Raw genomic sequence first — 27,587 nt, 5'->3', positions numbered from 1 at the left:
GTATGTGTGTTGCATACCTGTACAAGTCAAAGTCACTCTTGGTAACATTAGTTGTTGTACAGAGCTGAACATAGCAGGCAGTCAGGTCTATGGTCAAACCACAGCTGTTCTGAGGTCAGCTACGAAACTGCTGATTAGTATTCTCGTCACTGTTTCCACTTTGAATCTCATAAAACCGTTCTGAAACTACCTCTTAGATCACTGTGCTAGTTAGAACAAACTGAATGCTTGAGGCAATAGCAGATAACAGTTGTTAAGCAGTGATTGGACGGCTGAGAAAATAAGGCAAAGCTTGGAGGAAATCATAATGAGTTTGAGTGTCAGTGAGCGTCAGTGCTCACAGAAAACAAATCAAATATTATTTTAAAAATGAAGCTTAATAAATATTAAAAGACAAATTTTGGGCTGTGTTCTGTGATGAACTGACAAAGTTTTGGATGATGAGGTGTATAAGGAGAGATTAAGGAGTCAACATATTTTTGCAGATGTATTTTTCAGAAGGTGACTGTCCAAGCACTGTAATTGTACAGTTTCTTCTACAATCAGACTGAATCATGATCTGAATAATACAGACTCTATATGATTGATGCCCTGATGTCTCTAATGGCTATTATTCATGTGTGATGATTTCTGTTTTGCCCATGTACAGTGAATTATACTAGATTTCCTGTATCACCACCTGTGACAAAACTGAATTTTATACATGTAAACCTTACAGATTACACCAATGTTAACTAAAGAAGCCAGCTAACAGACACTTGCAAGAAAAGACACAACAGCTTTTAATTTAAATAAATAGCTGCCATTTTATTCTACAACAACGTCAGAAGAAAATAGTACACAGTAGAGGTTTAGCTAGAATTAGTTCGGCAATCAACTAACAGCTGCTTCCTCTTAGTAACATTCTCCTCTTTCCTTCTCCGTTGAACTTGATGTCTCTGAACTCATCAGGGCTGCAGTGTTTTTAGGAGATTTTCTGTTTTGATTGGTTTTCAGAATTGACTCTTTTAAATTTAACCAGACTTTCTTCTATTTGGTTCATTAGCTGTCACTCTCATAGTTTATTTCTACATTGTAACTTTATTAAAAAATAGTGAAATAAAAAGTTGCTTATTTAAAAATTAACTAAAGTACTGTGGTTTAAATGTTCTTCAGAAAGTACTGTTATGGGGAAAAGTACAGAGTTATGTAATGTAAGTTGTTATTTTCCACCAATGAATACAGATGATGCTAATCAGGCAGGGGGCACAGATCAGGTAGTGTTTAGGTGTATGTATGTGTGTGTCATTTCCCCATTTATTCTGTAGTTTATATTGTTGTGTTTATAGTTAAGGTATTTATTAGTAATTGTACAGTACTGTGCAAAAGCCAGAGACCACTCTTTACTTCAGAGTCAGAGACCACCAAAACTGCTACTAAATATAAGTTATTCATTTCTTACAACCATCAAAAAAGAAAAACAAACACAGTACTGCACAAATGTTTTAGGCACCTGAAAAAAATGACATTGATCTGGTCTGTGCTATTCATTTACACACACCTTATGGTACAGTACTCCATCCTTTTTTACAGTATTTTACAGTAAATACAAATTTACAGTAAATACAAACCCATCCTTGACAGTTGTCATTTCTGAGTTGCTTATCAAAAGTCTATGTGTTTTCTAGCTATGTGATCAAACCAAACTGTATCTGGTAAGGCTTCAGTATTGAGGTCACGGCATTGTCATTGCGCGGTAGCCTCCTCATAATGCACGCAACAGCCTGGACGGATGGCTGGAAGCCCCAAGTTTCTACCATCAGATCCACAAGTTCATGTCTCTCCTTTTTCTCCAGTTTACCTTTAGGTATGGGTGCAAAATCTGTGTAATGCCTCATATAAGACTTCATTTTCTTCAGCTCTTCTTCGTGTAGCTCATCAAGCAAATCAGATAAAGATGACCTCCATTTTTTCTCTGTTAGCAATGAATTTCCTAGGAATCAAAGATTAGCATTAGGCTTATGGAACAAAGTATATGTTACATATGGATTGATTAATTTTCCATCCAAAAAATGTTTTTTTCTACTGTTGTCAAAAGTACAAGCTAGTGTATTTTCAGTCCAATCTTGTTTTCCTTACAGTACTTACAGTACTCCTGTAATGTTAAAAACAACATTCACAAACACAGTTGCAGCTGTACTGTATATTCAAGCAAGCAAGCAAGCAAAGTTTATTTATATAATGCTTTTTACAACAGGTGTTGTCACAAAGCAGCTTTACAGAAAAATCCGGGTCCAGGCCCCCACAGAGGAAAAACTCCCTAAGAGCGGGAGGAAGAAACCTTCAGAGGAACCAATACTTAAAAGGGGAACCCATCCTCCTCTGGTTGACACTGGATAGCAAACAGTGTTAGTATAAAGTATTACAGTACAAAACGGGGAAAACAGGTGGAGCAATGGTTAATTAGATTAGTTTTACTTTATGCAGCAGCAGCAGCAGCAACATCTTTGGGAAGGTCAGTTCATGAGGGTGAAGTTTGCACAGCGTTGTACAGTATGAAGCCAAATGATGGTCAAGCCAGTCCAGAAGGCTGGCGAGCAATGGGCACCCAATCAAGGCAGAAGAAGCAACAGCATCAGACGCACAGGATAGGCAGCTGTTCAACTCAAAGAGAGCAAAACACACAGAGAGGTAGTTCTGTAAAGAGTGACTGATCACAGATTACAGTATTAACAGAGATTCCACTAGAGACAGGGGCAGGGAAAAGCATTTGAGGCCATAAACATTCAGGTTCAATTTATTTGTCACTTTTTTGTGTAATAATTTGTAGTCTTTTATGAAGATTCATTTTAAATGAGCTACAAAACAATTTCAATGTGTATGTATGTATGTATGTATGCATGATTTATAGGGGTATCATTGCTTTTCATTATACAAGATGAACTCACATGGTAAACACTGACTATACTATCCTAAATCTTCCACAACAACCTAGTTGCTGCTTACCTTTTGTAATGGTTCCATCCTCAGTTTTGATTTTATATGCACGATTATCTAAAGAGACACAAAGTAGAACAATATGAAATACATTTTTGTCATGTATTGTAAACTGGTGTAATTTTGTAGTAGTTTATTTTTTATTTTTCTAACCCAGTAACATTAACAGAAAAGACACAGAAACTTTTTAAAATTCTTTTTAGAACATTTGTTCATTTAATCACTTTATGGTGACATTATGCTTTAACACGGAGATATTAAGGTAGAATGTTTAAGGATAATTATTCACAGTATATATATATATATGATAAATTACAAGATATTTAAAGAATGGCTGGGGCACCTATTATTAAACGAATTAAACTTTCACCTACACAGTTAGCAGTTCAATCTACATATTTAGATAGAGATGGCCCAGAATTTCTTGGAATAAATAATTTCTCCATTAAAACTTAGGAATATATATTTTTCTTCTCCTGTAAAGCTACCTTTCTGGGGATACAAGGTTTTGCTCCAACAGAGATGATATATGACACTCTTAGGGTGATTTGTACCTACTTTCATAATGAGGCCCAATCTCCAGTAACATCTTACCGTTACATTTGAGAATCACTCGTCGATTCCACTTGGTTATTTCTCTTTTAGGGCTCAGTTTTTCATGAATCCTCACTCGGAGTTCAGACACTTCACTGCCAAAGAAGAGCTCAAATGCAGAGTGATGGTCTGGATCACTTGCATTATGGAAAACGTAGGTCTAGAAGGGAGTCAAAAAACCAGCACAATGAGCACATCTGGGCTCCTGTAGGTCACCCTAGAAACATATTTATGACTGGATATGCTTTTGAGTTTATGAAAAACCCTTTTTTGACAGGTGCAGTCAAATAGATAAAGTCTTAAACAATTCCTATCAACAATGCTGCAAGGGTCCTGATAAGGTAGATGTGTGAAATTCATTAAAAAAATTTAATTTTACAACATATGTTGATGAAAATGGAAAACAAATACATAACACATTCATTGTTACATTATTATAATTTAATACAAAATCACTGTATTTTTCACTTGAATCAAAGTTTTAGGTTCACCTTGGGCTGAACCTTGTATTTCTTGAGACTGGAACTCAAGCAATATTTCCCCTTTTGTCTTAAAATACAGTCTGAACTGGTTTTGATGGGTGTGAACTCCTGATGCTGCTTCTTTACCTGTACAGAAAGAAAAAGTGAAGTGAAGCTAAAGACACACTAACAGAAAACATCCAAATATTGGGTCAGAATTAAATTACCTCAGTGGCCGAGACATTTCTGGCCAGAAGGAACACCCAGAGTCTCTGCTCAACTCTATTGATCTGGTCAAGGAAAAGCAGAACTTGGCCCCGGACATAACGGGTCATACATCCTTTTTTGCGAACTATCCCAAAAGTAGAGAGACCATTGATGCGAACAGCCACATGAGTGGAGGTCATCTGCACTGGCGTCAGGATCTCCGTAACATCATCATGCATATGAACCACAGAAATGTCTCCTAATGCATCAGCTGTTATGAAAGGAGTTAAGTTGGAAACATTATCAGCTGGATTTGACATTTAATATGTGTAACTACAAGATGAGCAGATGCGTCAGAACAAGGCATTTTCCCAGGTATTTATCTCCACTACTACATCACCATATATCTACGCTTAAATACTACAGACCATGTCAGATATACAGCTAGTGTTGTCTGGTGTCTCACCCTCTGCTTCACAGTGTGGGAGATGGAGTAGGTAGATTTCCCCTACAGTAGTTTTTATATCATACAGGGGTCCAGCAGGTTCATAGCTGTTTTTTGCAAAGCAGCCCATGTCCCAGTGAACCACTCTGTACTCTACACATCCTCTACCCTTCATGCCAAATACAAGTTCTGTTGCTCTGCACTGGAACTCTCCCCCCATTTCACATTCAAATCTGAAAAAAAGAAAAATTTGAAACTATTGTATGTCGTGAACAAGGATATGAAATCCTGATTCTGAATTGCATCATTAAGAAAACAGCCGCAGGTTCAGGGTTGCCTCCAGTGGTCACAATTTACATAGAAATTCCCTTAATGAATATTATTTGGTGTATAAGTTTACATTAACTACAAACACAAAATTTATGTTAGCAAAATTCTTTGCATCAAACAACAAGTTTAATAAACTTAGAATGGTTAGAATTAGAGTGAGTGTTAGGTTTAGGATACGTGTTAGTGCCAGGTTTTGGGTTGCGGTAAATGTTAGAACTAGGTTTTGACTTGAGGTTAAGGTCAGGGTTCCATTCTGGGTTGAGGTTAGGGTTAAGACTAGGTTCTGGATTAAGACTAGGTTCTGGTTAGGGTTGGGACAATATGTAGGTTGAGGTTAATGTTAGGGTTAGGTTTTGGGTTAAGGTTAAGGTCTGGTTTTGAGTTGAGATAAAGGTTAAGACTAGGTTTTGTGTTGAGGTCAAGGTTAGGGTTAAAGAATGGGTTGAGATAAAGGTTTGTAGTAAGTTTGGGTTGGGGTTAAGTTTAGGGCTAGGTTTTGAGTTAAGGTTAAGGTTAAAAATAAGGCTATATTTTGGGTTGAGATTAAGGTGAGGATTAGGTTTTGGATTGAGATTAAGGTTCAAGATGATGTTTTGAGTTGATATTAAGGTTGAGAGTAAATTCAGGGTTGAGATTATAGTTAGGGTTAAATTTAGGATTGAGATTAAGGTTCATGACAACGTTTTGGCTTGAGGTTAAGGTTGGGAGTAAATTTTGGGTTGATCTTAAGGTTGGGGATAAATTTTGGGTTAAGGTTAAGGTTAGAGTAAAGTTTTGGGTTGAGGTTAAGGTCAGGATTAGGTTTTGGGTTGAGATTAAGGTTGGGAATAAATTTTGGGTTGAGGTTAAGGTTATGGTTAGGTTTTGGGTTGAGGTTAAGGTTGAGACTAAGTTTTGGGTTGATTTTAAGATTAGGATTAGGTTTGGAGTTGAGGTTAAGGTTAAGGTTAGGACTAGGTTTTAGGTTGAGGTTAAGGTCAGGATTAAGTTTTAGGTTGGGATAATGGTTACGACTAAGTTTTGGGTTAAGGTAGTGTTTAGGATTATGTCTTGGGTTGAAACTGGGGTTAAGACTAAGTTTTGGGTTGAGGTTAATTTTAAGATAAGATTTTGGGTTGATGTTAAGGTAAGGATTTGGCTTTGGGTTGAGGTTAAAGTAGGATTAGGTTTTAGGTTGAGATTAATTTTAAGACTAGGCTTTGGGTTCATGTTCTGGTTGGGAATAAGTTTTGGGTTGAGGGAAAGGTTAGGGTTGGGTTTCGGGTTGAGGTTAAGACTAGGACAGGTTATGGGGTTAGAGTGAGTGCTTTGGTTCAGGGATAGACACTTAGTTCGATGTAAGTCAAAAGCAAGGCAACAAAGCATCTACAATGTACCATCCAAATACAGCGTTTATTATTTTGTAACTGTTAAATCAATCAACTTAATTGATGTAAAAAAAAAAAAACAGCAACAAATTAATTAGTGTAGTGATTAAAATAGTAAAAAAAGTATAATTATCTTTGTTAACGTTACTTATGGTTATTTATCCAGTGGTTCATGGATTTGTAATGTTAACTAATGCAGTAAATAATGTTAGGTAAAGGATTCTTAACATAAAACATCGCTCTTTCTAAGGGAAAATAAAATATACAGAAAAATAGGTTGTTAGAAAATATTACATGCATGCTGTGATAAAACATTAAATTAATCTCATTTATTACCTGTAGATGACTACGTCATCATGAACAGATATCTCAGGGTCAAACAGGGTTACAGTAGTTATTTTCTGTGAATGATAAAACCATGAGTTTGTGAAGTCAAACCATCAGTAAAGCTAACACACACACACACACACACACACACACACACACACATTTTCTAAACTGCTTATCCTTCTGGGTTGCAGGGAAGCTAATACAGTTAAAAGCAATAATTGTATTACATTTTATTATTCAAAAAATCTTTTTCAATATATTCTCTGTTAAATGGAAAAGTCTTAGCATTTCCTTTTTCCATACCTTAGTCAAGATCCCAGTTGATGGTTTCATCATAAATACAGGCTCAAAGTCAACTTTGACAACTATGGAGAGAATTAAAAAAGTAAGGATGGCCAAGTTTATGCTCTCATTATGCTCTCGCTATGGTTAAAGTGTGATACTGGTGTTTTTTTTTTTTGGCTTACCTGGATTGTACTGATTGTTCATAAAAAATCGCATATCTGTGATGTGGTTGTTAAAAATGCTGTGGAGAAAGAAAGCACCAGCATTCAGTGTCTGATGTTTGACAGGTCATAACCACCATTTACTCACCAGCGGAGGAGAGTATACTCACTGCACAGTCTGCGTCCTGACTAAGACGTTCTGTAGATTCTGTGCCCCTGTGTCAGTGATGTCATTGTTGCTTAGACTGTTTAAAAACATCAAAAAAGTGTTGTGAAAATGTAGCATGCACCTAAATTTTGTGTGTGACCAGAACTAACAGTTCTGCCTGTTTTGCCTTGTATCTGCTGTAATAAACTTACTCCAGTTCCTGAACTTTGTGAAGATGTGGAAGCAACAAGTTCAAACACGAATCAGTGAGTTTGCAGTGACTGAGGTTGAGATGATTAAGGTGTTCAGAGTGCTCCAGGACCAACCCCAATACCTCGCAGGCACAAGAGTTCAGAGTGGTGTGACTGAGATCTATTTCTTTTCCGAGGGATCTGGCGAGAGCTCTTGCTTCCGCAACATACTGAGTCAGCAACATGAGCCGAAGGAGTTGGGGTTTGCCAAGGCTGCATGAAGAACAAACACAAAACACATGTTTTGAGTCAAAGAAAGCTGAACACCTGTGTTCTGACATGTTATAACCACCAGGTGTTTTAGCATTACACAACTTTACCAGCCTTTTGTTGCCCCATCACAACTTTGTTCTTGGCATCAAATTCAAAATTTTTCAATAAACAATAAAATGTGTCAGTTTAAACTTTTGATATGTTGTCTTTGTACTACTTTCAATTATGTATAGGGTTTAAATAATTTGCACATCATTGCATTTTGTTTTTATTTACATTTTGCACAGTGTCCCAACTTTTTTAGAAATGGGGTTGTATTTGTGTAGCACTTTGAATGACATGTCGACTTCCTTCTTAAGGAAACGACTTATTTCTTGGCTTTTTCAATGATCCAGCGTACAACAAAATGGTATCTCTTGTTTCTCTGCTTTTCCTGAATCCTGTTTGCACATCCGACAGTTCTCTTTCAATGTAAGGCTGTAATCTGTGTTGAATGCAGTGATGACTGTATGGTTGTCACAAATAAGCTACAGCCTGATGTAATGACATTGTGGGACATTAGCATGTTTGGAAGATGCATCTACCAAATTGGCCTACATACTTTTTTTAATGGCCCAAGAAATGGCCAAAACTGCATATTAAGGCAAACACACAAAATAGATAGAATGTGTTATTTTGTTCATTTAAAAGACACAGTCCTGTGCAGATCCTGTTAGTAAATCAGGCTGAACTTTTTTTTTTTAAATGTTATCCAGTTGCATAGTTTGCTTGGACTGTCATGCAAAAATTCCAGTTTCCTTTGGATTGTGTTAAAATTTCATGATAAATGGATCAAAAAAAATTGTCAAAAATTACTTGGAAAAAAACTTGTAACATTTACTTCCATTACAAGTCAAGACGTTTTTTTTTTTTGGACCTCTGCAGATGAACCTGATGATTGTGTGTTGAAAAACGTAAAAAAAAGGAAAGAACTTAGTGAAACCTTAGTTGAAAGACGTGTCTTCTGAGGATGTGAGCAAATTAACTACTATGTCATGATGTCTTCATCAGTATAATGTTGATTTTGTGTTTGAGACCTAAAGATCAAGCCAGACCTTCTTTTTGGGCTCATGTGTGTACAACTAAAGATGTAAGATGTGGTCAGAGAAACCTCCAAAGCCAAATCTGACCCGCTACCTCTGACTTTTAAATGATTATTTCAGGCTTTACAGATCAACTTGCAGCAGCGCACACATTTTAGCATGTTTTTTCACTTGAGTAATGCTTACAGAGTAATGATACTTTAGCTACGTTGTGGATATGATTTGTATGTGCTTTGTACCAGTGACAAAGTGTGTAACTTTCATTATAATCTTTCAAATGCATACACAATACTCGTGTATTTCATGAGTGATGTGTCTCCACAAACCTGTGACATGTAGGAAAACATTAAGCAATTTCTTTGTAAAAAAGGAGATCTTACCTGAGATGTATGTGATGTAAAGCTGGAAACAGTTCAAGCAACGCACCGTCACTGGCCTCACAATCAAACATAATCAACTCTGTATCACATGCTGATAACTGAATGGCAGATGAGATGGAACGACAGTCCATATCACTGAGGCTCAGCGTTTTCTTGCTTTCCTGCCCAAATAGACTGACCGTCGAAGACTGAGAGAAATCCAGTTTGTGTTGCAGAACCTTCAAGAGACTTGTGGTAACCTTCTTCTGCTCCCGTGAAACAGAACAGGCATGGAGAAGAGTCAGCAGCAGATGTCTGTCAACTCTGAACCAGATATGTACACAATTATGACAGATAATGTAGTACATGCACAAAAGCAGATTACAAAAATACATTTCTGTAATACTATTGGTAAGACAAGATCACTAAAGCTCACCTGTGAAAACAAATATTTGTTAATTTGTACACAGTGAATTACTGTGTGGCCATTAATTTTTCCAGAAAAATGTATGTTAAACAGTACGTTAAATGCCAATAAAAACAGAAAGCATTGATTAGTAAATTCAGTTTGACCTGAACTAAGATAAAAAGTGCAAAACACCATATTTAATATTTTCCCTTAAGAACTTTTTTGTAAATATATGCTCTTTACAAACCTAACACCTTTAACATATACCAAAAAACTTGGGAGGGGTACAGCTTCACCAATGTGTTACCTTTCAACAGCACTTAATAATGGGTTCTGATCCAGTTTTAAAAGTGGCATTTTTGCCTTTTGTCTTCAGCTGCACAACCATACAGGACGTAAAATTGGGGCTTTATTACCGTAAGAACAGTCAGGACAACATTTTGATTTAATTACAGATAAAAGAACAACCTGAGCTCAGACACTCTGTGCAGAAGTTGGAGGAGGATTTCAGCTTCTTCCTTTGGAATGACTGTTCCTATGAGGTTGAGCTTCACATCATCACTGTAGTGGAGTGCAAAGCGCAGAGCAGCACAGTCATAACTTTCCAGCTCTTGCTCACTGAGGTTGATCCAGTTATCTGAACTCCTTACTAAATTTGTCACCAAGTGTCCAGCACGGCTTGCATAGATCTCGTTTAGAGCATTCCTCACAAACTGGGAGTCAGTTCTGTAAATACAAACAGCTTAGTTAAAACCACTACTCCACTCACAATGTTTGTTTCTCATCCATAAAGGTGCTACTGCATGAGTATTTTTTTTAAAACTGCAAATGAAGAGTTTATTTGCAAAAAGGTATCTCCATTTTAATGAATTTTCATAAATCTTTTTTTTTCTTTTTATTGTGAATAATATCAATAAATAATTCAGTAAAATATAGATAACTCACAAAACTAAACTTTTTGATTTTTTTTTTATCTAAAACAGAAAACTCCAGTGGTCATTTCAGAGTTAAACAAAGCCATGTAATGGAGACATTTTTATTTTAAGCACAATATTTAATGTTCTTTAAATTATAACAACAGCTAAAAATAATGAACAATAATGGCTTTGTGTCAAAATGCATTTAGGGTTCAGAATGTGCTGTATGTTATGAATAACTCATGACAGTTAGCTCATTTTTTAAATGAAGTGTTTATCTTTTTTTGCACATTAACTCATCAAATTCTTAAAGGAGAACTACTCATTTCTATTCAAGTATCAACTTGAACAGAAGTCTTATAATCATGATAAGCACAGTAGAGTTATTACATTTGAACTCTTAGGATTCAAATAATAGATTTCTATGAAAATAAAAATCTAACAAAAATGTGTACTTACTTTCATGCAAAACTCTCAAAATAGATTTTTAGATATGAATTACAAAAGTTTACTCCATTCTAAATCTCATCCGAAACTTGTCAATAGTTTATGTTAATACATTCTTAGAATAGGTTAATTTATTATTGTGATAGGATGGGATTGATTGACATGTGAAATGACCAACCACAGAGTGTTTATAAATATGTTACCAAGTTATTAAGCAGTGCTCCTTTTGAGTGTGTTCACCAGCTACTAACAGCAAGTGTAACTGTAATTTCACAACACTGTGTAACTAATTTGTGCACTAATATGTAGAAGTGGGATCGCAGAAATATAGTTGATTGATATATATTTATAGGCTTTACTTGGCATTTGGTAAACCTTTTGCACAATTTCTTTCCCTTTTTACATACCCATTGAAATGAATACTTTGCAGAAGCGGAAGAACATGCTGAATGTTCAGAGTGCCAAATCTGTTCTTCTTAGGGTCAACCGTCAAAGGCAAACTGGCCTTTTGGAGCAGATAGTGTAATATGTTCCAGGGCAAGCTCGAAGAGCTCAGGTCTCCACCAATCTTTTCCAAAAAGAACCGAGTTACAAGGTCATCCTGGGTTTCATAAACAATCTCAGCTATTTGTTGTACATTTCTATCAGACAATCTGCAAGAATACAGAAATGTAGATTAAATAAAACAAATTGTATAAAACAAAATACATGTAACTGTTGTATACTATGTCTTATACTGCAAGCAATGACAGAAATGTATGACAGGTAACAAAATTTGTAAACATCAAGTATTGAGACAGTTTCCATGGTTTAAACCAGGGGTGGCGCCTCACCTTCGAAAGTGGTGGTATTCCAAAAATAAATAAATAAATAAATAAATTTAAAAATGCAGCTGGTTGAGTGACAAAGCAATCAGACTAAAGGTAGTTTTAGTCAGTAATGTCATGCTAAAAAAATATCTCTATGAATCTGTTCAATGAACAGGGTGTTTATTTTGACCCTGAACCTTCATTGGGTTCAGCCTTGGGTAGCAAACTCTAGCTACCATATCTGAAGAACATCAGGCTGTTTACATATCCAGCTCATTGTCTAAAGTCTGCACCAATGTTGCACGGAAGCAAATGCTCTGTTTGTCTCACATTTATATTCTCATATTTAAAAATGGAAAATAGAGTTGTGTATCGTCTACAATCAGTAGTTGTAATGAACTTCACTTGATATCAGCCTCTTTATAATTGGTTTACCAATTTGAATGTAACCAATCCGGTCACTGATGTTTTGACAAAAATGCGATCCAACAGCAAAAATCAAGCACACTTTGCTATTGTTTCATTGCTCATGTGCCTTTATTAACAGCAGCTGAAGCTTCAGAAATGATATGGGCATTTGTAGTAAAATGTTAAAGCAGGCAAAATGTTAAAGCAGGCAAGGCCCCGTGGTTCCATCAGCCCTAGTTTAAAATTTATAGTTATAATTAAACTCATTTGAGTCTTTTGAGTAGCAAGAATTTGCAGACTGACCTGACAGGGAAAGATCCATTCAAGCACAACAGCGAAATGAGGAAATGACCCTCTACAGGAAATTTAGTAAGATCCAAGCTTTTCACTGTCCAAACTCTCATAATTGAGGCCAAATTGCTGATCAGCTTATACATTGTTCTTTCAGTGGGATTTGGACTGGTTGACGCCAAAGAGACCTCCTCAATGGTTACTGATCTTTGCCTCATCACTTTTGCCATCTTTGAAATTTTCAGTGCTGCATATTCATTCATTCTGTAAGACAACCAAAATAATCAACATGTTTACACATTAAAGTGAGTGAATATGGTCCATACTTTTTAAAATAAACTGTAATGTGTATTGAGATAGATATAGATGGGTGGCAAATAAAAGGAAAAATCTGAACGAAGCTGTCTAGAAACAGAACGAGTGCAGATGCTTCCAGACAGATGTACTGCATGATACAACTACGCAGTTAACTTCCTATCCTGCTCTGTGGCATAAAAATGTTGAGCTGGCCCAGTTGACCTTAAGTTTGAACTAAGATGGAATGAATTGAAAAGAAAGAGAGATTTAGATTGGTTAAAAAGCTTCATATTCGTGAGCTTTAGAATGGTCGAAAGAGGGTTAATTTTTAGGAGCTTCAGACCGTTTGAAAGAGGGTTCATTACTAGGAGCTTCAGACTGGTTGACAGAGGTTTTCTTATTTAGTCAAATGGCTGGAGTTTTTTAAAGGAACAGTGACTACCTATATCTATAGGAAAGACATCAGTAAGTAAGGTTGGAATATGTGGTTGAAAGCACACATTTAGTGAGTGTGATGCTGATACATTAGTGTGATATGTAAAACAGAAGGGGAACTGTTCCTCAGGTAACTGTCAATGCAGCATGTGATCAAACTGTGGTTTTTGGTTTTTGTTTACTGAGAATCTGATGATCTCCACTATCATCATCAAAACACCAGCCGTGGGAATATATTTTTGAAGATTGGGGTTCCATCCCTGTAGCACAGTGCAGAGACTGGTACAATTTATGCCAGGAAGCACTGAAGCTGCTTCGGCTGCCACACCTACAAAGAAGCTTTATGTTGTTTTTTTTTTTTCTTCTAATTTCTCACCTGTTTATGTACACAGCTTTAAATGAACATATTTTTTTTATTATTTTCATCCTTCCAAAAATGGACACTAGTCCAAACAACCAACAGACAATTTTTCAATCAATTATAACACTGTGCCAATTCCCCGGCCCCTGATGACAGCTGTATATCAAGCAATTATAACACTGTGCAAATCCCCCGGCCCCTGATGACAGCTACAGGACCAGAGGTGGTGCCTAGGAGGAGCACCACCTCCAGTCCGGTCCGTCCACCATTTCCTCGCAGTTCTCCTTCTCTTCCCACAGTCCTTTCTCTGTGTTCGGCCTTGCCTTCCTGCCTGCTCTTATGGCCGGGTTCGGGTGCATGGCACAGACACATTTTTACTGTTCCTGAGCAAAATCCACCTTTTGCCCTAACCAATAGACCAAACAAGGCATAGCTAAATTTCTTATAGCCTTCACATAACCTGGAGTCTCACTTCAGTTACAAACTCAGTCAATAAAGATGTTTATGTCATGCACCATACCTTAGCTTTTGAAGCCTGCTAATCGCCGAGAATAGAGCATTCATTCCTTGACATGAGATGCTTTGTGGAATTAGAGTAAGGGAGAGGCGTTCTTTGGGATCAGCCTGGCTGAGTACTCTTCCTACAGCACTGCAAATGCGCCTGGGTAGCATTTCCATTAATGTCACAGTGAAGTTTAGAGGTCTCAGGAGACTGGCGACCTCCACAGGGTTCCAGTTCTGGCCTGTGGAGAGGACCTCACACACAGACTGAAAAAAACGCCCACTGCATCTAGATAGAACAGAACCAAAAGAAAATACATAACCTACAACAAGGCTGGATTATAACTGCCATGGGCCCCTGGATGTTGATGCACTAAGGCCTTCTCTAGGCGCATATTCTCAATGGAGTCACCCCCACAAGGCATACATACACTCATTAATAACAACCACTGCAACAGCCTACAATACCTGATATTAAAGTAAACTAAGGGACAAAGGAAAATAAATCCTGACTAAAACATCAGGTTAAATTTGACAAATTGATAACTTTTCATTAATGTATTACAATAAAAGTAATGTAACTGATGGATTCTAGACAACATAAACATTTTTGATCCATGTCATTGTATTACAAAAACAATGCAATTCTTGTTTCACATGTTTTTGCAAAGGCAGGCACTAATGAGAAACCAAAGAAAAAAGCAAGACAACAGCAACTTTACGTACACATTGATGAGAATGCAGGCTTAACCAACAACACCCTTCCTTATAGCTACAGCTACAATTTTATCCCAAGTACGTCTGTGCCAGGTGGCGACAAGAGCCACGGGAAGCAGTGTGAGGCCGGCAGCCGAACCCCAAAGGGGGGTCTGGAGGCGTTGAAGACATATGATACTAGGTATGACAAGAATCAGGCATGGTGGAAGGAATCACAGAGCTGATGGTGTGTTAAAAAGCTTTTTTTTTGTACTGATATTTTTTTTTCTTTCAGAAGCCAGTGGCTCCTTTTGCTAATTTTTTGGTCTGGAGCTCTGCAAGTGCCGACAAGTGCTGCAAGAAGAAAGACCTGGTGGGCTTGCTGTGGAACAGCAAGAGGTTGGGGGGCCCAGGACGTGGCTGGCCTCATGTTACTTCTCGTGGCTCTTATCAGGACCTAACACAACAAGATAAGTTAACTGAAACATATAAAACAATGTTTAGGAAAAAGAATAGCAGAAACTTAAAACCTAGACTGTTAATCACACCAGAATAAAGCGTATTGCCACAATAGGCATGAAAAATATTTATGGACCTTTATCTCACCTTTGATGATTTTTTGGACAGGTTTGCTTTCTCACTTTGACATTGCCTATTTAGGACTTTAGTAAAGAGTACTGTTAAGTATCAAGTCTGTAAACCACTTGCAAAAAAGCTTTAACATAAGCTGATGTTTTTAAATATGTTTTTAGATTTGAAAATGGGCAGAAAGCAACACCTTCTACTGCCTGATAGAAACAGATGTTAAACCATGATTGAAGGGCTAAGAAAATAAAATGACAGGGTTACCTGGCAAATGCAGGAATGACAGAGAGCGTCAAGATTTTGACTGGCCACAAAACAACACTACTCACAGAAAACAAATCAAATATCGTTTATACAGCTAAAAAATGCTGTTCTCCATTTGATTGAGTAGGCATGAATCTGAGTACTTCCATGGCTACGGCCCTGAGAGGTGGGGAACAATTTAGCAAGTGATGCTGTGAGTGATTTTGAATAAAATGTGTGATTTTACATTCTAAAGCCCTTTGGCATGCAGGCCCCCGGATGCTCACATGGTAGATCTGCACATATGGCTGTTCATTTTACAGGCATAGTTAAGCTTGAAAAGTAATGAAAGTATTCTTACTTGAGCTCCAACATGTAAGGCACACAGTGAAGAATGGTCCTCAGTTCACTCTCATCAGTTGTCCAGCCCCTTAGCTCCACTGGTCTCTTCGTTGCCTGGAATTGCATTGTTTCACGCAGCAAAGGTGTCACACCTTTTGAAAGGTGTATGACCCACGTAGCAGGAGCCGACTGATAAATGGGCTTTAATGCAGGAAGAACACTTCTTTCTGTCTGAGACTCAAAGTCTCTAACGTAGGAGTATAACTCCAACAAGAAGGTACTCTGAACCTCCCCTGTGTCATCAGCAAAGGGAAAAGTCGAGTAGGAGCAAACCGAAGACAGAATGTTCAAGATCTCTCCTCCACTTTCTGATGCAGAAATGAAAAGATGCACTAGAAGTTTTACTGCTCCACCTATGTCATCATTTAGGATGAGGCCCAAATCACTGAATCTGCATTATCATAAAAAGGCATTTAAGTTCTGATGCTCTTATTCAGTTTCAGTTTCAATTTCATTCCAGTTCTTATTTAGTAATGATTTTTCTGATACAGTACAACAACACAAGAATGGTGTCATTGCATTCTGTGTTGATGTGGCATACATGTTTGTATTTATTTGAAGATCTATCTCTGAGAGTAAAGTTGCAAGTAGGCCCAATCCCATTTCACCCCTTGCCGCTACCACTTAGACCTTAGCCCTCTGTTTTGCGTGTTCACGTCTAGGGTTAGGGTGTCCCAATTTTTGTTGAGATAGAAGGGTAGGGCAAAGTGTTAGGGCTACATGGCCCTCCAAACGGAGGTTTTTCAGAGGCACAGCAAGAAAAACCGACAAGATGGCTGCGCGAGCGACCAAAGAAACCCACAAATGTAAGTGTTTTCTCTGTTAAAAATTCTGATAACCATTGTAGTATCTTAGTTTAATGTCGTTTCAATGTATCATGGTTGTTTTCTTCATAACAAGCATAAAATCGCTAACAGCATGCTAATGTCTCGGTAGCTAGCTAGCTAACTTTCCTGTTCCACTTCAAATAGTCCAGCAGTATTGACACCAGAAGCACCAGAATGTAACTGCTGCACCATTTAAGGTGGAACGGGAAAATTCGAACAAGAACCTGGTGAATATCTGATTTCAGCTTTGTATCACCAAAGAATCAGCGGTGGGCAATAATAAATAATTGTCTTACACCCCCTCTTTGAAAGCAAATGATGCCCTAAATGTAACTAAAGCCCAGCAGCGAGGTCGCTGAACTTTTCCCTTCTCTGCTATCACTGAAGTCGGGCCGGGTCGCCTACAGAGCACCGCTAGTAGTCTGTTAATGAAGCAATGTTTTTTTTTTTGGGGGGGTTTTTTTGAGGGTTGGCCCCTTTCGTAGGGCAAGGTTTCAACCACTACCCCTTTTAACTCAGTTCCAAGGGGTTAGCGTGACACTTGAAAACACGGGGTAAGAGGGAAAAAGAAGAAATGGGATTGGGCCTAAATATAACATTACATCCAATCACAGGTCAGTACTAAACCCTTACCTGAGTTGTGACACAAAGCACAGGCACTGTAGAAAGCACTTCAGATCCTTCTCATTATTTGTCCAGCCTCTCAGCTCCACTGGTTTCTTTGTTGCTTGGAGCTGCATAGTTTGATACAAAAAAGAAGTCACTCCTTTGGAAAGGTCTAATACCCAGACACTAGGAGCAGACTGGTAAATTGGCAGCAATGCAGGCAGGACACTTCTTCCTGTTTGAGTCTCATACTCTTTCACAAAGGAGTATAATTCCAACAAGAAGATACTCTGAACCTCTCCTGTGTCATCAGCAAAGGGAAAAGATGAGTAGGAGCACAGTGAATACAGTAGTTTTAGTGTATCGTCTCCTTTCTCTGAAGCACAAATAAAAAGGCCCAACATGACATCAATGGCTGTTTTTCTGTCAGATTTGTTTCCATCACATAACAGAAGCTCTAATCTGGATTGGGAAAAATGAAAGCAACAAGTAAGGCATCAAATCTTCATAGTGCTTTGTTGATGATTGTAGTGAAGTGATTGATTACTCCTGTAACAGTGCCGTTCAATACTACTACTACTACTACTACTACTACTACTACTACTACTACTATCACCACCTCTACTACTACTACTACTACTATCACCACCTCTACTACTACTACTACTACTACCACCACCTCTACTACTACTACTACTACTACTACTACTACTACTACTACTAATAATAATAATAATAATAATAATAATGATAATAATAAAAAGAAGAAGAAGAAGAAGAAGAAGAAGAAGAAGAAATGACAATAATAATTACATAATTAATAAATTAATAAATTAAAAGTCCAAAGTACACAATTCTCACCTGAGTTGGGACAGCAATGGTAGGCATTGCAGAAAGTCACCTACACAATTAAGAATGTTTCTTGGTTCAGTCTCATCAGTTGTCCAGCCTTTTAATTCCACTGGTCTCTTCGTCCCTTGGAATTGCATGGTTTGATAAAGCAAAGGTGTCATACTTTTTGAAAGGTCTATGATCCAAACAGTAGGAGCAGACTGGTAAATGGGCAGTAATGCAGGCAGGACACTTCTTCCTGTCTGAGACTCATACTCTTTCACATAGGAGTATAACTGCAACAAGAAGGTACTCTGGTTCTCTCCTGTGTCATCAGCAAAGGGAAATGACGAGTAGGAGCAAACTGAAGACAGCATTTTTAGGTAGTTATCATCATCAATCTCTGATGCACAAATGAAAAGATCCACAAGGACCTTTATAGCTGTCTTTGTGTCATCTACCTTGTTATGAATGTAATCACTGAACCTGTCAGCAAAGGGAAAATGGTTAGGCAAGAGCAACTATAAACTTTAAACTATGAAACACAAAAGTGTGTTTATATCTCTATCTATCTATCTATCTATCTATCTATCTATGTTTTCTTTATAGATTATGTAGTTTTGCAGTGTCATGGTGTAGTTATGTATTACTTTGTTGCACTTTATCTCTTACCTCACTTGTGATACATATGGTAGACACTGGAGAAAAATCCTGAGTTCATGCTCTTCAGCTGACCCCCAAATTTCAACTGGCTTTTTCATCTTTGAAATTTTAGTATGAAAGTTTAGTAGCTCCACCAAGAGAAAAAGAGGTGTCTTCCTTTCTTTGAGGTCCACAACCCAATAAGAAGGCCATGCTTGGAACACTGGTTGCAACACTGCCAAAACTCCCATCTGTTTGGCACGAAGGTACAGCGTACATATAAAATTGCTTTGTTCAGAAGGAGAATGTAGGCAAAAATGACTATTCACTGACAGCAGAAGCCGAACACATGTTTGGCCTGTTTCCATTTCGTAGAGGGCTCCTTGCAAGAAGAGATTCATCTGAAATGAAAGTACTTCAGAGGACCTTCCAGTTGATATAAACCTAATAAATGTCAAAAAATGTTTGTAACAGTGTTTGTAAAAGCCATCTCAAATTGTAAATTCTAAGTCACATAAAAATATCATCATTAACCATTTCCTGACTAGTGTTCACATTCTGTTAACTAAATCCACTAAGTGACCATACATGGAGTATAAGGCCATCACTAACCAACGTATATGATTGCTATGTAGACAAAACTGACTTGAAATCTGAAGGCTGCTACTGTGACAAATCTCTTCACTATTGCATACACCTTATGGGGCTTTAATGGGATATTTCTACAGATTACTCCTTTTTTCCAATTTACTCCAATTTACTACAGTGGTTAAACAAATGGTAAGGATACATGCCACAGAATGTTCTCACCTGAGGTCTGCAATGTTGTGTAAGCTTCCATAGATGTTTTCCAAAAGGGATTTTGCTGCAATTTGCTGTGTATCCATGTGCAAGCATAGCTTGACCTTGTTTTTCCTTTTTGCAGTCAACACATCTTTTGTGTTTTGAAACATCTTGCTGTTTTGTTGTTGTTGCACTGAAAGATGCATCTCAAATCCAAACAGTCTCAGCAAGTTGTCAAAATCAGTACTTGATTCTTGTAGTGCCACCCTCCATATCTGACATTGCATTGGACCAGACGATAGTCTATGAAACAGATCAAATCTGACAATTAATAAAGTTTATGAAAATACAATGCTTTAGTCCAACTGTGAAATAATATTACTTTATAACTGTGAAACTGGAATTCAGACATAATAAAATAAGTCATAGTTTAGTGAACTTATGAAAATTATTTATTTTTTGTATATTTATTTATATAAAGTGTATATATTTTTATATAAAATGTATTTATAATTATAATTAATAAATACCTCACTGACATTCCAGCCCAACTCAGTCTTTTGTAAAAGGGAAAATGTCAAAAATGTGAGTATTAAACTCACTCTGGCCCTGGAGCTAGTTATGGGAAAAGCTCCCCAGAGTCATGCAACCACATCACCAAGGCAGAATCAGGAAAGGTATACAGCAGTAATGATTGTAATTCTTCCTTAAAGAAAAACCTTCAGTCTGAAGAACAGAAAGAAACACTACAAGCAGTAAATATGGTGTTTAAAGAAAATAAGCAAAACTAACAGTGACTAATTTATCTTTTGCTATTAGCTAATCCAGCCAAAGTTTTAGTAAGTTGCAGATCACATTCCTTTAAAACTTACCAAAATTCAGCTGAATTCACTAGTATGCCAGCTATACTTAAAACAGTTAGTTTGTAGTTTGTAAGTTGTTTTGCTTCATTATGTAAAGTATGGTATTTACTGCATGCAGCCCTTCATATCCGTCCTTCAGATTTAAGGTTTTTCTGTAATGAAATGCTCATTATTTAAAGCTATTTCAAACCTGAATTGAATTTAAATGAATTCAATTGAATTGCTTCAAAATGCTAATGCTCAGTATTCATGTATTACCTTCTTACTCAGTGAATCGTTTGGTAGCTACTATAACACTAATATGTACATTTTGTGTTACTTTTTTCCTCGATGTGTGGTCATGCTTACATTTGAAGAAAATGAAAACATGCCTCCATCCCATACTACTGGGAACTGTTAAATATGATGGTAAAAAGTCATTGGAAGTCATTTCCTGGGAGTCATTAAATCAAATGACTACTCTGACTACTTTAAGGTTAAATGCAATAAGGCCATTTTACAGGACCTTCCCTCATAATGTTTCCACTTTCCAAAATGATTAAAGCCCCATACATACTGCTGAACAAATAAAAATAGTTTCATAAACATTGGCTTATGCCTTTCAGTGCCTTCCAATTACATGTCACTTTGTATCATCTCATGTCCTGGCTGCCAGAGGAAGTACTGAACCCCACTAGTAGTCGAGCCTTACAACTTAAGACAAGCATCCTGCAATCTCACATCATGTGAGAAAAGCTTGTTGCAGTCTTGCAGACCACATGCCATTGGTCATTCATAGCCTAACCTTAACTCTGCAGTGTAAAAACAGAATCTTAGATGGACAGTCTACTTATAAGGGACATGGGATATGGTTTTGTTGTTAATGATCAGATAAATTTAAAGATTTGTACCTGAGATTCTTGAGATTTGTTATCGAACCAAGGATCAGCTTTACCCCAGGGTCTGAGATGGCACAGTTCGTCAAGTCAAGCTGGACAGTCTGAGCAGTGGATTGACTTATCACATAGGAGACAGCACAGCACTGATGTGGGTCCAGAGACTGGTCACTCAGATCCACTGTGTTGTCTATTTTTTTCAGAATGAGCAAACATGCTTCAGGTGCCTGATATTCATAAAGACACTGACACACATAGAGGACATTCTCAGGCTCCACATTCAGATCTTCCTCATCCTCCTCTACTGAATAGAGGAACGTGTTCATGATGTCTTTAAAGTATTTGGCAGAGATTGATTTTACCTGGTCATGTGAGACCAGGCACTCCAAGTAGGCTCCCATTTTCTCAGACAAGAGTCCACAAAGAAAAGTGATGACGTATTTCAGGTATTTCCCCTCCTCTGTCTGGCTTTGTTTGAGCAGGTGTCCGATCTTATCAGGAGTCATGAGCAAAAAAAGCGCTGCCCAAAACTCTTGCATTGTGTTGTGTAGAAACACAAAGGCTGTTTGGCAGAACACAGAGGTTCTGTCAAATGTCACTGGTGTCAAAAAAGCATGTTGCACTGTGTCTTTTAGACAGATGTCTGCCAAGTTGACTGTTTTAGAAAGAATTGCTTGATAGGACGTTGATGCTAAAAACATGATATTATTCATCTTCTCTTGGATGTATTTATCCAAATTGCCTATATTTTCATGATGGAGGGCGATGCAATAACGGAAGATCCGTACATACATTTCAGTGATGGTGCAGGGTTGATTATCTGCTTCCGAAGGACTAAATAAGATGCAGGCAGTAACAATGAAGGCATACATCGGGACATGACACAGACTGAACAGCTCTAGGTTGTTCAACACACTGATACTGGTGTCATCATTTATTCCAAGCATCAACTTAAAGTACGCCCGAATAGAGCTCTCGCTGAAGCCCTGGACCTCCACTCTGAAAGAGGCCCAGTCAGACAGATCACCTGAAACGTCCGCCTCTGGTCTGCAAGTGATCAAAACCTTTGCATAATTTAAGATCTCTTTCTTCATTATTCTCTCAATTACAGAGTCACTAACAACGTCCATGAAGCCATCAAAAATAATTGCAACATTTTCAGAATTCTCTTCCACATCTTTCCAAACTACTTCAGGGCTCTCAACAGGCATAAGATACTTGTTAAAAAGAAAGGAGCTCAAACTTTCATTTTCCGCAGACTTTGACATAAGCTTTATTAATGGCTCATCAAAATAAAACATGTAGCTCACTTGACTGTCTTCTCCATCTGCCCACATTCTCAAAATCTCCTGAACCACCGTTGTTTTCCCAATGCCTGGTTTTCCAACAAGGAGGATTTTCTTCTCGTTGCTTGTAAGTAATTGATAAGGTGACAGTTTCCTCCTGTCTGTAGGGATGCATTTCTTCAGCTTTTTAGCTCTGGTTTTCTTGTATGCTTTGATTTTAATATGAGGTACTGCACTCACATCAGTGTCCAGAACAAGTGGTATATACCTGAAACTTTTCCCTTTTGGTTTGTGTTTTAGAAAAGTCATGCTTTGCATCCACTTTTCTCGAAGAATCTGCATGGCTCTTGTTTTAAGTTGTTTCTGATATTTTGCACAAGGGCCTGAATCTGAAAAAGAATGGGAAAAAAGAATCAGATCTGGCCACTAAAAGCATTTTCAAATAGCTGCTCCAATCCAAAATTGAAGTAAAGGCAATTAACAAGGAATTAATTGATTAAGAAACAATGGAGAAAGAGGATATATCATTATTAAGCTGTAAGACCTATATAAGCACTGAGATGCAGAAAATCCATTTTTACTCCCCATTATCTGATCAAGACATCAGAGCTTTACTCCACTGAAACTTTGAAAACTGCAGAGCGGTGCTCAGAGCAAATCACTTGTCTTTAGAAATTCATATTAATAAATAATGTAAATGCCAATCAGACTGGTTAAATTGGTTTAAGTTTTATTTTTTTACTGCTCATGCTTGCAAATCCCATCTATTATACATGACATTAGAGCTGTGACAATATTTTAAAGTAAAGTGGTAAAAGCTAAGGCCAGTAGAATATAAGACAATTTTTAGTTTTATGAAATCCTTCACTTCTGTGGGGTGCCAGCTTTGCAGCCCAGACTCCTTGGAGGTGGGCAGGCTTGCAATGCTCTGAGATGACAATCATCTTAATGGCTAACTAGCTAACATGCCCTCCACTGAACCTATTTATGAGAGTGAATAAGACCGACATTGTGTGGATTTAATATCTGATAATTATGACTTAATGTCTAATAATAATACTGAGATACTATGTTATAATTCTGACATACTTCTGACGTATGATTTCATGTTCCGTTATAATCAGAACATTTCTCAAAATGATGACAGCATATCATAAAAAGATTTTTTTTCCTCCTTATTATGAGATAGTACATCATTATTAAGAGACAATAAGTCTTTAGTATGACATACTATGTGGCCTCTTGTGGAAACGGGTTTCTATAGAACTCAGAGCTCATCAGATCAGAGACTAGATATGAAGTCAGAAAGGAAATTATTTCATCTATTCTAATAGATTTTGTTATTTTATTTACTATTTCTGGTGTGAATTATAAAGACACAGCATGGTTTGTTAAATAAGGAAAGTCAGCAACAAACAGCTTTTAAAAACTAAATGAACAGAGAACTGACAATTTTTCTCCCCATGTTAAAGTATATATATATATATATATATATATATATATATATATATATATATATATATATATATATATATATATATTACATAGGTTTTTGCTTTGTACAGTCCTTATTCTCATTGCTACGTAAAGTAACAAGGTATTTCTGTATTTGAATCAAGCACTATATTACTCTATATTATGTGTTACAAATACTATACCATAAATTATCTGTTACAAATAACTGTAGTGTGGAGGTTTACTATGTAATCATAAAATGAGTATGTTGGTATCAAATACAAAGAGTTCTCTTCTTTTATCCTACACACAATCAAAGGGATAGGTTTTACCAGTGAGTGGGCTAGTTTAATACAACACTGTAAAGTAATATGCTAAATTATGCTAATCTGCATATATGGACACCTTACTGTATATCTTGCACATCTGCACACCTTATCGCACATCTGCAAACTACTCCATGCCTAGACACTTTTTTTCATCACCAATATATGCACATTTCAGTACTGTCATTATATGCTGTTACCTGTACCTCCTTGCACATTCATTATTGCACTGCCTGTTTCATCTCAGGATAGACCTTTTTGCATATTTTTGTATATTTCTAGTTGTATATATGCCTGTAGATAGTTTTTTGTATATATTTCTGCCTCTTTGTAATAAGTGAGATAGATTTATTTATAGTTGACAGTATTATTTATAGTTGACAATCTTGCTGAGCCTGTACATTGTAAAAAACACATAAAAAATATATGTATGTGTGTAGAAGGCACCAATGTCATGCCTTCTTTTATAATCCAAATTATAATCCAGTAAATTGTACTTTCAGGTTTAGTTTTAAACTGTAAATATCTATTTAGGGGGGTGCTGTGCGTACAATAAAATTATTTCACATTTGTTTTGTTTAACTGGGAAAGTAACTGGGGTTATTGTGGTGTGTTTAGCGAAGTTCTGGGCATGAGCAGTAGGACAAACACGTCCAAGGCAGCCAGGCACTCACCCCGCCCAAACCGCTGACAAAGCGCGATTGCCATAAATAATTAAGAGAATGAATGTGTGTTTGTTTGTTTGTTTGTATGTATATATGTATGTATGTTGGCGACCACGTTACCCGCCATGTCGTCGCTCTGGTGCTGGGGGTCGTGTCCGAAGGAGAAGCAGCTGATCCACTGGTGAAGCTCGGGGTGTTCTTCAACAGGCATCGGGAACGTTTGGTCCCTCGTGTCGTCGAAGACCCGCAGCAGCTCATAACACACATCCTCACCTTTCTCGGCTGCTGCATCCAGCAGCTGTCTGACCTGGTCAGCCGGAGCGGCGTGTTGGTTGAAGATCTGGTCTATGTCCGAGTCCGGGAGAAGTCCGCGTTCTCTTAAAGTTCGCTCTATCAGCTGCAGGTTCCGAAGGCTTCTCACTAGTGCGGCTCGGCCGTTTCTGATATAATCCACTGCTGACCGCTTAGTACTCGCCATCCCGCCCTGTCTGAGAAGAAGCTCTTTCCCCAAGAAACCGCTGAAGAAAACAAGACCGGAGCTTTCGTTCAGTCTACATCTCAGGTCACTGTAGATTCACGGCCAACGGCGACTGAGGAAGAGAAACTCGCTTGCGGAAATAAATACCTAGTTCTGAAGAAGCCAACCTAAGAGGAGCTGATGTAGACACGACGTCAGGGTCGCCAGACTGCGGTGCATTTCCTGAACAACCACGCAAGTCAAGAAACAACCCATTGGCACATGACTGACCTTCTGCGCTGAAATGTGGTTGAGATAATTTCAGTTATTGTTTCAACATCGAAAACTCACTGACAACATTAAAAACACAGAAACTGTAACTTTGAATCAACACGCCTTTAACATTCTGCCTTTATAAATATGATCATTATTATTTCACGAGCATTTTATTATATTTTAATCATTAGATTTCAGTCATTTAAATGCTTGTGTTAATAATTGAAAGCAATAATAATAACAATTAGAAAGTAAAGTTGGTGAATAAACTTGCCAAAGCCCGATGTAACATGAAGTTAACTATCATATTGAAGTGCAGATATGTAATTTATATTACAAATCGAATATTTATTTCAAATTTAATAAATATGCATTAAAAATTAAAAGAGTTTTAACAAATTATTTTCAAGGTAGGTATAAAAATGTAGAAGTGATAGATAAATGAGGGCTTCAGTAAAAAAAGCAGTTTGCAGGTTGGGTTCAGCTGTTGAGTCTTTTTCCTAAACTGGTGGCTACATATTGAAAATTATATGAGTTTTAAAATCAATGTTTCCCTTAAGGGAGGATGGAGGGATGACTGAAAGGATAGAAGGAGTAGACAGATAAGTGCTGTCAGGAAATGAAAGTTTGGTGCTTGAGTTCAGCTGTTGAGCCTTTTTACCAAGTTTGATGGCTATAGCTTGAAAATTAATGGAGTTTTAAAATCAATGTTTCCCTAAGGGAGGATGGAGGGATGACTGAAAGGATAGAAGGAGTAGACTGATGAGGGTTGTCAGTAGGAAATACAGTTTGGGTTCAGCTGTTGAGTCTTTTTATCAAGTCTGTTGCTCAATTGTGTAGAGCGTAGGATGAAAAAGGAACGCTTGGCGGTCTCGGCTGAGAGGTCTGGACTGGCACACCAGAACAGGCCCTTTTCATTTTTTCTGCCAGGAGCACTCATTGCTGGGGTATTACACTTTCACCAAAACAATAATGGCCAAGAACAAGAGCTACTGCAGTATACCTAGCTCAGCATCCATGGCTTTTCAGCTGACACTGAGCAGAAGAACAAATCAGTGCATGCAATGAGGAGGGATGAAGGGAGAAACTTTGTCATACAGCAGGGAAGCACCTTTAGGTATAGCCAGCATTTCACTGCAGCCTACTACACTGAAGGAGGTTCACAGTTGAAAGCCGATGTTCTTCCCTGCCACTTTTAGTGGAACAATCTTATTGGGTGACACTTTATTTTGAGTGGTCCTTGGTAGATGATTAATAAACTCTTAACAGAGTATCAATAACATATCAGTGAAGTAGCAGTAATAAAGCATCTGAATACATTGAGGTAAACATCTTAAAGATGTACTGTTGATACATTACTTACATTAAGTAGATGTATTGTTAATATGTTACATCAAGCAGACTTTATATGGCACTTCTATTAAGTAAAACCCATCTTTACCCAACCTTACCCAAAACCTAACCCTCACTCTGTCCCTAATCCTAACCCTAACATAAACCTCAACCCAAAACCTAATCCTAACCCTCACCCTGGCCCTAATCCTAAACCTAACATAAACCTCAACCCAAAACCTAATCCTAACCCTCACCCTGGCCCTAATCCTTACCCTAAACTTAACCAAAGTCTAATCCAGTTAAGCTCCAGGTACAGAATGGTGTGAGCAGCAGGTCTATAACAGCTTGTT

The 27,587-nt window shown here is 37.5% G+C and overlaps 1 protein-coding gene across 1 annotated transcript; it reads right to left on the bottom strand.

Moving 5' to 3' along the window:
- Positions 1 to 698: 698 nt before the first annotated feature.
- LOC118802484 lies at positions 699 to 25,647 on the bottom strand. Its single transcript, XM_036563027.1, has 23 exons — positions 25,290 to 25,647; positions 21,453 to 23,112; positions 19,727 to 20,002; positions 18,947 to 19,360; positions 18,305 to 18,760; positions 17,471 to 17,905; positions 15,970 to 16,401; positions 14,104 to 14,373; positions 12,503 to 12,754; positions 11,390 to 11,635; positions 10,087 to 10,344; positions 9,231 to 9,533; positions 7,517 to 7,768; positions 7,327 to 7,401; positions 7,178 to 7,236; positions 7,014 to 7,075; positions 6,717 to 6,781; positions 4,705 to 4,916; positions 4,259 to 4,509; positions 4,062 to 4,178; positions 3,571 to 3,730; positions 2,986 to 3,033; positions 699 to 1,972 (listed from the first exon to the last, which is right to left on the bottom strand). Exons 1-23 carry the CDS (start codon positions 25,645 to 25,647, stop codon positions 1,668 to 1,670), a joined length of 6,966 nt encoding a protein of 2,321 aa, XP_036418920.1. The 3' UTR covers positions 699 to 1,667.
- Between the last annotated feature and the right edge of the window lie 1,940 nt (positions 25,648 to 27,587).

This window comes from Colossoma macropomum, unplaced genomic scaffold (genome assembly GCF_904425465.1).
Source record: "Colossoma macropomum unplaced genomic scaffold, Colossoma_macropomum, whole genome shotgun sequence".
NCBI classification, from domain to species: domain Eukaryota; kingdom Metazoa; phylum Chordata; class Actinopteri; order Characiformes; family Serrasalmidae; genus Colossoma; species Colossoma macropomum.
Note: the sequence above shows the minus strand (reverse complement) of the source record. Positions and strands in the feature narration are given on the sequence as shown.